This window comes from Mobula birostris, chromosome 5 (assembly GCF_030028105.1).
Source record: "Mobula birostris isolate sMobBir1 chromosome 5, sMobBir1.hap1, whole genome shotgun sequence".
Taxonomy (NCBI): Eukaryota; Metazoa; Chordata; class Chondrichthyes; order Myliobatiformes; family Myliobatidae; genus Mobula; species Mobula birostris.
In genome coordinates this window covers 188180411-188193155 of record NC_092374.1, presented here as the reverse complement: position 1 = coordinate 188193155, position 12745 = coordinate 188180411, and the positions used below count along the sequence as shown (strand labels likewise).

The 12745-nt window shown below is 45.1% G+C and overlaps 1 protein-coding gene across 4 annotated transcripts in view; it reads left to right on the top strand.

Moving 5' to 3' along the window:
- Window positions 1-12745, top strand: part of LOC140198142 (uncharacterized) — a 188439-nt gene that overhangs the window by 141536 nt on the left and 34158 nt on the right. For 3 of the 4 annotated variants that reach the window (XM_072259107.1, XM_072259106.1, XM_072259108.1), the window contains one exon: window positions 11220-11315. In XM_072259107.1, the coding sequence (XP_072115208.1) occupies window positions 11220-11315 (96 nt within the window). Of the gene's footprint in view, window positions 1-11219; window positions 11316-12745 lie in introns of those variants that run through there. The other variant, XR_011886108.1, reaches the window with a different exon arrangement.

Below are 12745 nucleotides of genomic sequence, written 5' to 3'. Positions count from 1 at the left end.
ACACAAATTCACTACATCATGCAGCGGACCTGCAATCTTTGAGAATCCCTGAATGAGCCGTCTATAAGAACTGCAAAAGCTGATAAATGATCTGAAGTCTTTGACTGTAGATGGTACTGGCCATTGCTGAACAGCCGAGACCTTCTCGGGATCTGTGCCTATCCCCTTGGTTGATACCTGGTGTCTTAAGTTCTTAACCTGCTGACTGCAGAAAATGACATTTTTCCAATTTCACCTTCAGACCAGTTTCCTTGAGGTGCTGAAGCGCAGTGTCAAGCCTCTCCAACTGTATCCCTGGAGAGTCTGTGAATACATCAGAATATCATCCAGATACACAAGCATAATTCGGAAGACTAAATTATTCATGGTTGCCTGCATGGGTCCTCGGAAAGTCACCAGCCCATTGCAGACCCAAATGTCATGTGAAGATATTCATATATGATTCTGAGATCCACCCTGCGGATGCGCTGGGACACACTATCAGTGATGTAACCTGGGGTCAGCGGGTGTTTCGGGTCTTTCAGCATCATACACCCTTACCCAGGCCACCCAGCCGGTGTTGATCAGACCCCAACTTGTGTCCCAGCAGCATTGCCCCACGGATCACCCCTCCTGATCCATAACCATCTGGAGGCTACAGGTGAGTCATACGCACTATTGCTCTCCTGAATCACACTCTTCTTTGAGCTGTGCACTTTCAGTTCACTGTACTGATTGGGCGGAACGTGACGGTGTGGCTGTGAAATGGGCTCGTTATCAATTAACTGAATTTCATGCTTCACCTTGTCAGTGTACCCAAGGCCTTCATCTTCAACAGCGAAGATATCCAGGTACTTATCCAGTAATGCTCTTAGCTGTGCTTGTTGTTCTTCATTACCCCAATGTCGAGCTTGTTTAGAATTGACTTTAACTTGTGGTTACTACCCTCCTCCTTTACACCAACTGTCACATGTTCAATGCCAGCTGAGATCCACTGAAATCTTACAGCACATTGCTGATCACTATCTACACACTCTAATTTTGACAGTATACCCAGCCGGGTCCTGGGTGAGAGCCATACATCCTCTTGAGAGAGGTTTAAAACCTGTACTGATACTGTACGACTACGAGAGTCAACGAGCATGGGAATAACTATTAGACCACCCGGTAGAGGGGTGTTAAGTGGCTGAGGTAACATCTTATGGTCACGACCAACATCTCCAGTGGCCTTCCTAGCCACAACGGTAACTACAATTCAGCAGGTATGTGCTCAGTATCTTTTCCTGATACTCGGACTACGGCTTTCTTTTCAGTAGTTCACATCTGCACTTTCTGGAAATCATCTCTCCAGCCAGAATCCAACTTTCCTTCGAGAGTGGTGTCAAATCCTGTGTAGACAAGTTGACAAGTAGACAAATTGTCTACATTGGCTTATAATGTTCATGCCTACAATGCATGGGACGGGTTGTTCAGTGCTAACAGGATCCCTGACAACTGGAGAGCCACAACTGGGTATCTTCATGGCCATCGCTTGAACCTCCAGCTCTAGATACCCAAGGTAGGGAATATCAAGACTGTCAGTGGCTGTTAACCTAAGCCAGCCAGCAGTGGACAACATATCCTCATCCTCTCCATTCAAGTGTTCTGGAAAGAACTGCTCAGTCAGGGTGCTCACTTGACTACCTGTGTCTTACAGACAATGGACAGTGACACCTGATATCTGAAGCACAACGACAGTACATGGTCCTCTGGCACGTTGCAGCGACTGGTCACGGGACGTCTGTACATTATCTGTGAGGTTGTCCCGAATTGCCCGACTCACAACGACCTGAGGGCTGGAAGATGCCGGCTCTACGTCCCTCACACTTCACTTCTGTGGGCAATTTTTGACCACATCACCCCACCTGAGACTGGAAACATATTGGTTGCCCATCCTCTGTGAATCTCGGCTGCAGCTTGGGCCTACTGCTAATAGCATATGTAACACCTCTCTGTACAGTAAGATCTTTCACTGCTTGAGTCAACTCACTAGTGGCTTTGCCCTGCTCTGCGACTACTTTAAGGACATCGTCTAGAGTGACAGACTTGGATTCCTGAGCTTCAGGAGGTGAGCACTGTGCCTGGCTACCGCCACACTTTGACTTTACAGTCTTTGCGTTTCCTGAGGACTCTTAAAAACCACAGATAGAATAAAATAGAATAGAATAGAATATCTTTATTGTCATTGTTGTGGAGCAATGAAACACAGTTTAGCAGCTCAACGTTTTGCAGCATGACAAAGAATATATACATAAAATAAACTCTAAAACCTCAGGAGTGCAGTCCAAAATTAATAATATATGGATGGGGGGGAGGGGTAGGACTATTGCACACCTGCCATTCCTGGAACTGTGATGCATTTAGCTGCCGCCGTCCTAGGAGGGGGGCAGGAGAAGGGAAGGGGGTGTTATACATTTCACTGCTTGTGGGTAGAAGCTGTTAAGGAGTCTCTTTGTTTTCATCCTTAATGCTCTGTATCTCTTCCCAGAAGGTAGAGGGGAAAACAGGTGATGTCCAGGATGAGTAGGGTCCTTTGAAATACAAGTAGCCTTCTTTTGGAGTCTGCCAGTATAAATGTCTCTGAGGGAGGGTAATGTTGTGCCAATAACCCGCTCTGCTACCCTCACCACCTGCTGCAAGTCCTTCCTGTTCTGTTCTGTGCAGCTGGCAAACCACACTGCATAGCAATACGTCAGGAGGCTCTCTATAGTTGTCCGATAGAAGTTGATCAGCAGCTGATGAGGGAGGAGAGCGTGCTTTAGCTTCCTTAGGAAGTAGAGCCTCTGTTGGGCCTTCCCCACCTGATAAGAGATATGGGCAGTCCAGGTGAGGTCAGCCGAGATGTGGACGCCGAAGAACTTGAAACTCTTTACTCTGTCCACCTCTTTCCCGTATATGTGCAGAGCAGAGTGCTCGACGCGTTTTGATTTCCTGAAGTCTACCATCAGCTCCTTGGTTTTTGTGATGTTCAAGTCCAGGTTATTATGACAACACCATTCTGTCAAATGCTGTACCTCCTCCCTATAGGCTGTCTCATCACAGTCTGATATGATACCTATTAGGGTGGTATCGTCAGCAAATTTGACAATGGTGTTGGTGGAGTGAATGGTAGAGCAGTCATGGGTGAAAAGAGAATCGAGGATGGGGCTGAGAACACATCCCTGTGGTGTACCGGTGTTCAGGATGAGAGTAGATGATGTGTGTTCTCCCATCCTGGCACTTTGGGGTCTGTTACTCAGAAAATCCAGTATCCATGAGCACAGTGAACTGCCAAGGCCCAGGTTGCTCAATTTCTGCACCAGTTTATAGGGGATGACTGTATTAAAAGCTGAGCTGTAGTCCACAAAGAGCATTCTTACATAGGTGTTATCCTGATCCAGGTTTGTAAGGGCTGTGTGGAGAGCTGTGATGACTGCATCCCCTGTCGATCTGTTTGCACGATATGCAAACTGGTATTTATCAAGGTCAGCAGGTATGGCAGACTTAATATAAGACAGTATGAGTCTCGCAAAACATTTCATGATGATAGGAGTTAGAGCAACTGGGCAATAGTCATTAAGGCAGTTCACTGTACTTTTCTTTGGTATGGGTATTATTGTGGCTGACTTAAGGCAGGTGGGGACTACAGACTGTAGTAGCGAGAGGTTAAAAATGGTAGTAAATACTCCCACTAGTTGATCTGCTCAGTCCTTACGAATCCTTCCGGTGACTCCATCTGGGCCAGCTGCTTTCCTCGCATTGATTCCGCGCAGGCGGATCTGACCTGGTGTTGGTGTAATTGTATGGGGTTATCCTTCTCTGTTAGTGCTGACTGGATGCCAACTTCTCCATTCTGGCTGTCAAAGTGAGAAAAGAACTGGTTCAGAGTGTCTGGCAGTGTCCTACCTGAGGAGTTTGTGACTGTCCTTGTAGCCAGTAAGAGTCTCCTCTTGCACTTCTAACTTCGAGGACCCAGGGTTATTCCGCACAAATCGGTGGAGCTCCCTTCAGGGGAAGGATCTCTGATCCCCTCTATAAATTGATCTCCGAGCACCACCCTTTCATTGGCCAGAGCATCGGGGGAACACTTCAGTTGGAAGTTAAGAGCTTGGGCTAGGACATGTGAAAACTCTCTATGTCTTTACCCTCACACTGTTTGTGACTATAGAAGCTATGCAACAGCTGGGGTGCACTATGCTTGTCTCTAAAAGCCTCCCTGAGATAGGTGAACAAGTCATCAGCCTGGTCTTCACTGCACATCAGTGCTTCTTCTAGAGCTGCACCCCTGAGCAGTGCCATAACAAAATCATACTGATCCTGGCCAGTCTAATTTCTAGCATGAAGTACACAATTGATTTCTTCAATAAAGTCATCAACAGACCCCCATCTTTCTCAGCCCCCCCCCCCCGGTAAATGGAGCGATGTGTCTTTCCCTTGCAACGTATACAAAGGACCTTTTGATTAATTTATCAACAGTTGCCATTGTTTCCTTGTGCCGACCATGCATCTCTCAAATTTGTTCATTGAAATCAGGTTCAGTTTGCTCATCCTCTGAGTGTAACATTATGAAAATGCAAGTCCTTAGAAGGTCTGCACAACAAGACTGGAAAAGGGGTTGCTGACATCTCCTGCAGAAAACACGATGACTTCACGGCCGCAGTTGCTCTGGATCACCGTCACAGTTCTACATCCTGGCTTCAGTCCCTGATAACCCAACCCGGCTTCAAGACTCTACCATGGTCTCCATGTGACACTGTCTCATGGGAATGACTGTCCTGTCCTTCACCACTACCCTGTTATGTATTGTATATTGTACTGCATACAAAAATCAAAAACCCTCTAAACTGGCTTGGAATTACCCCACTGCTGCTACCAAATTTTGTAGCCTGGGAAGAATACACAATCAGAACAACAAACACTTTTTCAGGTCTTTAATTTCTTTATCTGTTTGAGATACTTTAATGCAGAAAGGAACTATCAAAAGCTTAACTTCGGTCCACACACTTGTGTATCAGCTAGTTATGTATGCAGTATGAAGATAAATTAAACAAAATATACAAAACCAATACGGTAGTGACAATTCTAAAAAAAACGATACAAACAATATTGGAATCCCACCAACCCTGTACCTTGTACACAACATCAAAAATATGAATAAATACATCTCATCTTAACTAGGAGGTATATAAGCCATTGCAGTATGAATAAAAGTATAGCCTAAGACACAATTTTATACAAGACTTTGAAAAAACATTCTCTTACTAAGTGACATGATCAGGCACAAATATAGGCCTAACATGTGAAATCTGTACCTGTTTTTTTGCTGCATAAATACTCATTTCTGGGTCAAACTTGAGAGAAGCACAACACAGATTTAACTTCAACTGAAATCAAACAATCTCTATTCTTGCTCGTATTGCTTGTTAAACACGGAAAAGCTTGCTGACACATGTAAAAAGTTGAGAACTGCAGCAAAATGTTCATTGCTTTCCTATGAATGGCAGGATACTCTTCATTTCACAGAAATCCAGAACTTGTCCAGAGGCAGACCAGTAAATCTCAGCTTGAGTGCACAATCAGAAGGCATCTCACAAAATTCCTCCTCTTCTCTCAAAGTCAAGTTCTCAGGCTGAGCAGAAGATTCAGAGAAAGAGTCCCTCACCCAGTCATACACTTGTGTTGAATGGGAGGAAAAATACTGTTCAATTTTGTTATTCCAGGGGGTTTTCGTAAGACTCGAGACTTTCTGATCCTTGCTCACTCTCAAGCCCAAGCAGCATTGGAAGTATTTCAAGATTTCTGTTTGCAACATGATTTTTCCAGATTCAGTTCCTTTTAAATCCAAAATTTTTGTCAGATTAAGTCAAAACATTTTCTCCAGCACCCTGCAGAGACTTGTTCAACTGATTCATATGATGAAAAATGTCTGCTGAGTCGGTTAGTTTCTGCAGACATTCTTCATCGTCAAAGCACTCAGTAAAATCCTGCCCTACTATTTTCTTGCATGTACTCCTGTAATTCACCTTCCAGCTCAGACATCCTGTTGAGAACTCTTCCTCTGCTAAGCCACCAGATTTCTGTATGTGGAGGAGATCGGTGTGCTCCTTGTCCAGTTTTTCACACTTTTTTAAACATTCTCAAGTGAACTGGTCTTTGTTTAATAAAGTCAACCATTTTTGAAGCATCATCCAGAACTTTTTCATTTCATCTCCAAGAGTTTTTGACATCAGCGCCTCTCTGTGAAGAAAGCAGTGTGCTGTGACACCATCAGGATTGTCTTTGTTTCAAGAGAAATGAAACCCCTCCTGGAGCCATCGAGGGCACCATCAGTACAGACGCCAACACGGTTCCTCCAAGACAGACCTTTTGTTTCCAGATACGAAGACAAACATTAAATATATCTTGGCCTTTGCTTGTTTCGGGCAGCTCTTTGCAACAGAAAAAGTTTTCTTGAATTTCACCAACATTTGCAAATTTTACAAGTGCTACAACATGACATTAATTGGTTAAATCTGTTGTCTCATCACCCTGGATAGAGAAGCTGTTGTTTTTCACTTTGTCACACAAAACCTCTTCAGCATCAAGTCACATGTCATCAACACGTTGACTTATCATATTGTTTGAGGGTGGCAGCCTTCTCACCCGAACAAAATCCGTGCTAGAGCCCATTCTCGAGCTACTATTTATGGACAACTGTGCTCGTCTCACTCACACAGAGGACATGCTGCAGGCTGCAGTCACTCAGTTCACCAAGGCTGCAAGGGCTTTGGGGTTAACGGTCAGTCTGAAGAAAACAATGATCCTCCAACAGAAGCCCCCTCGTGGGGTTTACAACCCATCTCAGATTGTCATTGACGACCCCCCTCTCACCACGTTTGAGCAGTTCACCTACCTGAGCAGTGTCATATCCAGTGACGCTACGGTAGTGAGGGACGTTGACAATCGACTTGCCAGAGGTAGCAGTGCCTTCAGATGCCTCGAGAAACGTGTGGAAGAACACCAGCTGTGTCTGTCCACAAAAATCCAGGTGTACAGGGCTGCCGTCATCACAACACTGCTATACGGCTCCGAAGCCTGGGTCTTGTACCGCAGGCAAATCCAGTTGCTCAGGTACTTCCATCAGTGCTGCCTTTGCTCCATCGTGGGGATCAACTGACTGGATCGTGTCTCCAACAATGAGGTCCTGGAGATGGCTCAACTTCCAAGCATTGAAGCCACTTTGCTGCTCAGGCAGCTCTGCTGGCCAGGCCACACGTCTCACATGGACAACTCCAGGTTACCGAAAGCTGTACTCTACAGAGAACTCCCTCAGGGAAAGAGAGATCCCCGTGTCCTGCACAAGAGGTACAAAGACCAACTTAAGCAGCAGCTCTCTCAGCCAAATATCGAGGTCAATGAGTGGCGGCAGCTGGCTTGTGAGAGACCGCTGGGGAATGCTGATCCACGGTGTAGCCAAGAGTTTTCAGGAATCTAGAAGATCAACTGCTGAAGAGAAGAGGAGAGCAGGAAGGAAGCAGTAAGTTGTTTGTCACAGTCTGGGCTCAATGGAACAGGACAACGTGGATCACCGGTCCATGTAAAACCCATTGATAAATAGCTTTCATTGTAGAGACGGTTTGTGTCTGTTGTTGCACTAGTGCAGTGAAATGACTCAACAAATTGTAATTCAGAAATCACCACAATGGAACATCAGACATGTCTGTAAACCACAGGGGTTAGTAAAATATAAAAATGGGTGAGTCCATTCAATGTTCTGAAAACAAACTTCACGCTGTTCATCAACCTACCATCCTCCCCTCCATACAGTACAGGACTCAGCATTTATCAGTCTTCCGTCCTCCCCTCCGTGCAATACAACGCTCACTAATTATCAACCTACAGTCCTCCTCTCCATGCAATACAGTTCTCAACAACTGTCAATGGCCAAATAAACACAGCCCTACTCTGCACTGCCACACTGGGCTGAGAGACCTGGAATGAGATTGCTAACGTGTCTGCTCGGTCACTGCCCACCACTATGAGTGCTAGCATCACACAGTGCACGGAGTTCAAATAAACAAAGTTTATTTTTTCAATCACAAACTCTCACGGAGCCCCGGTTGAGAAAGCCTGGAATAGATGGCTTTGCTGCCAAGTTTGCAGACGATACAAAGATTGGTGGAGGGGCTGGTAGTGTTGAGGAAAAAGGAAGGGTGCAGAAGGACTTAGACAGATGAGGAGATGGACAAGAGAGCGGCAAATGAAATGCAATGTTGGAAAATGCATTGTCATACACCTTGGTAGTAGAAATAAATGTGCAGACTACTTTCGAAGCGGAGAAAATCCAAAATTCTGAGATGCAAAGACCCTTGGGAATCCCTGTGCAGAACACTCTAAAGTTTATCTTGCAGGTTGAGTCAGTGGTGAGGAAGGCAAATGCAATGTTAACATTCATTTCAGGAGGACTAGAATATAAGAGCAGGGATGTGATGCTGAGGTTTTATAAGGCACTGGTGAGGCCTCACCTTGAGTATTGTGAACAGTTTTGGGCCCATCATCTTAGAAAAGATGTGCTGGCATTTGAGAAGGTTTAGAGGAGGTTCACAAGGTTGATTCTGAGAATGAAAGGGTTATCATATGAGGAACGTTTGATGGCTCTGGGTCTGTACTCGCTGAATTTAGAAGGATTTCGAATTTTGAAAGGCCTTGACTGTCACGGTCCCGACCGTTAATTCCCCATGTTCTCCTAATTCTCGTTGATTGTGGCACACCTGATTCTCATCTCGACCTGCAGCATAAATACCCTGGCTTTGCATCCACTCATCGCCAGATCATTGTATCAGCCAGTGTGGTAATTTACGTTCCTGGCCACTTAGGATTTTGTATTCTAAGTTTTACTTCAGTACCGAGGTTTACCTGTGTAACTCTGTCTCTCTGTGCTAAGATAGGTATTGCCTGCTGCCTGTCTCCTGTTTACCGTTCAGCTCCAGCAACACCCAGTGTCAAGAGATGTTTTGCCTGCCTCCTGCTTTTCCATTCACCCTCCTGTTTGCCGTTCAGCTCCCACCACGCTCACGCCCTCGTCTGTATCCTAACTCTATCTCCGTGCCAGTGTCCTGCGTTTGGGTTCGCCCGTTCTTTGCAAAATAGACAGAGTAGATGTGGAAAGGATGTTTCCCATGGTGGGGAAGCCTAGAACAAGAGGGCACAACCCCAGGATAGAGGGGCATCCATTTGAAACAGAGATCTGGAGAAATTTCTTTGGCCAGAAGATGGTAAATTTGTGGAATTTGTTAACACAGGCAGCTGTGGAGGCCAGGTCGTTGGTTGTATTTGAAGCGGAAATTGATAAGTTGTTGATTGGTCACGGCATTAAAGGTTACAGGGAGAAGGCCAGGGAGTGGGACTGAGAAGGTTTAAAAAACACTATATGTCCGACAGAGTAAACAGCAGCACTGGGGCTCCACAGGGGACTGTCTTGTCTCCCTTTCTCTTCACCATTTACACCTTGGAGTTCAACTACTGCACAGAGTCTTGTCATCTTCAGAAGTTTCCTGATGACTCTGCCATAGTTAGATGCATCAGCAAGGGAGATGAGGCTGAGTACAGGGCTACGGTAGGAAACTTTGTCACATGGTGTGAGCAGAATAATCTGCAGCTTAATTGTGAAAGAGACTAAGGAGCTGGTGGTAGACCTGAGGAGAGCTAAGGCACTGGTGACCCCTGTTTCCATCCAGGTGCTCAGTGTGGACATGGCGGAGGATTACAAATACCTGGGGATGCGAATTGACAATAAACTGGACTGGTCAAAGAACACTGAGGCTGTCTACAAGAAGAGTCAGAGCCGTCTCTATTTCCTGAGGAGACTGAGGTCCTTTAACATCTGTCAGACGATGCTGAGGATGTTCTACGAGTCTGTGGTGGCCAGTGCAATCATGTTTGCTGTTGTGTGCTGGGGCAGCAGGCTGAGGGTAGCAGACACCAACAGAATCAACAAACTCATTCGTAAGGCCAGTGATGTTGTGGGGATGGAACTGGACTCTCTGACAGTGGTGTCTGAAAAGAGAATGCTGTCCAAGTTGCATGCCATCTTGGACAATATCTCCCATCCACTACATAATGTACTGGTTGGGCACAGGAGTATATTCAGCCAGAGACTCATTCCACCAAGATGCAACACAGAGCGTCATAGGAAGTCATTCCTGCCTGTGGCCATCAAACTTTACAACTTCTCCCTTGGAGGGTCAGAACCCTGAGCCAATAGGCTGGTCCTGGACATTTCATAATTTACTGGCATAATTTACATATTACTATTTAATTATTTATGGTGCAACTGTAACGAAAATCAATTTCCCCCGGGATCAATAAAGTATGACTCTGACTATGACTAAAAGAATTAGCCATGATCGATTGGCAGAGCAGACTCGATGGGCCAAATAGCCTAATTCTGCTGCTATGTCTTATGGTCTTGGAGCCTTCTAAACAAAAATTACTGAACACATCAGTCTGAATGAATTAAAATATCTGGGTGAAGGAAAAGTGTCCCTTGAATCTTATGGTGAACAGTCCCTCAGACGTGTATCACTGGTTCCCAATGGACTTCCTGGACAACCACTACCCTTATCCATGTTAAATGTCCCAGCATTTGGACAGTTTAGTCTGCACTCCCATTGAGTTCAGTTTTTTTCTTGGGCCAGAACACTGTTTGAAGCCTTGAGCATCTGGGTGTGGTGATGGGTCAGTCCTCAACAAGAGAACAGGCTTCACAGTGGAACCTCAGTGCTGTAGCTGGGGCTGGGTATTGTCACCACAGGCAGGACCAGATCAACTGAAACCTTCACGATCTCTAGAATAATACGAAGCTGATTTGTAGTGCATCGTTACCTCATCTTCTGGATATGTACACAGGGAGACTGCAGTGTATCTGCCAATTCTGAATGTGCAGACACTCGATAAGGGATTACAGAAGTTATCAAATATGTGCTTGTTTGTGTTTTTCTGTTGTTTCCTGGATTCTCTGCTTGCTGCCAGTGTGAGAGAGATCCCTGGACTTTCTTCAGTCCGGTGTTCTGATTTCTGCTCCATTTCTGAACTGGTTGGGTTTCCCTGTGTTTAAGAAGCCTGACTGACTCAGGGTCCATTTTCATTACCAAAAACACATTGTAAATTGATGGTTATGTGAAATAATTTGTGTAGATCAGTTACTATGGCTTTCAAACTGATTAATTTTCATTTATCCAAAGGAGATGAAGATAAATTTCAAAGATGGATGCCTCTCAGTAATATTGGTTTTCTCATTATCATCGTCATTGCTACAATTTTCTGGATGGCGTTTAAAGGTATGTACTGAAATATTATTCTGTATTTTCATATAAATGATGAACTCGGTTCTCTGGAGTTTGGTTGGAACAGAGAGAGTATCTCAGTCAGGATGTTGTGAACTGCTTTACCAGGACCACCAGCACCTGAAGTCCTCAGTCCCACAGCTGAAGTCCTTTCCCAGAGGGAGATCTGCTGGAGGTTTAGACTTTAATGGCATTTCACCGATGCTCATGGAACTGAAGACAAAATGTTGACTTGAGCAGACAGTTGCCTCAATGGAACAAGGCAGAGTGAAGGAATAATTTACAGGAGATATGTGGCTGATGTTGGGGGAATGTGACTAATGGTGTCCTGCAAGGATCTGTGTTTCGATTACAACTTGTCTCAGATTGACCGAGGAGTGACAGGTTGCATGACCACATTTCCCAATGAAGCAAGAAGAGGAAGCAGCTCTGTGGTCAACAGGGATTAATAGATGGAAATGTGACTAATGGTGTCCTGCAAGGATATGCATTTAGATTACAATTTGTCTCAGAGTGACTGAGGGTGGGGACAGGTTGCAAGACCACATTTACCAATGAAGCAAGAAGTGGTAGCAGCTCTGTGATCAACAGGGATTAATAGATGGAAGAGAGCAAAACCAGGGATACATGCCACTCTACAGCCAGACTAATTCATGTGGGCATCAGGATTCTAACATGTCCTTCATAGGTCTTGGAAACACAGAGGAATTTTGAGTCCCAAATTACAGGAAGGAGAAATTGGTGTTTAAGGATTCTGGTTTATGCTTATTGAGCAGAATTTGCAGAAACGAGGGCTGTGCTGAATGGATCTGAGACAGTTAAAGGGTGAAATAGTTAAATTTTACAAGAAGTCAAATTTTACAAGAAAAAGAGCTTTGACCAGCAGCCAATCCAGACATCAGAAGTTTGGAGAGGAGGGGACATCAATCTGGTTCACTTCTCGAGGATAAAAAGGCAGCAGCAGGTCACAGTTTCGTGACCAGTCGCCAATCAGTGTTTGGGATTGATTAGTAAGAGCAAGTTAAATGAAGGCAGGGACAAGCACAGTGTCCATCGTCTCAGTGGACATAGAGTGGTGGTCTTGAGACTTTAGCTCTTCGAGGTTTTGGCTCCTCAATGAGAGGCTTCACTCAGATAAGACAATGAAAAGTCAACCTTAAGTATTTTTTTCTTCTCTTCTTTATATATTCCCAGTTAGAACGGTATAGATGCCAGGCAGGATAGTGAAATGCTTCTCTTGCATGATGTGGGAAGGCAGGGAGACCTCCAGTGTCTCTGGTGACTACAACAGGGAGAAGTGCATCCAGCTGCAGCTTCTAACAAACCGCGTTAAGGAATTGGAGCTGGAACTGGATGAATTCCAAATCATTCATGAGGCTGAGGGGGAGAAAGGACATATCAAGAGGTAGTTACACCCAAGATGC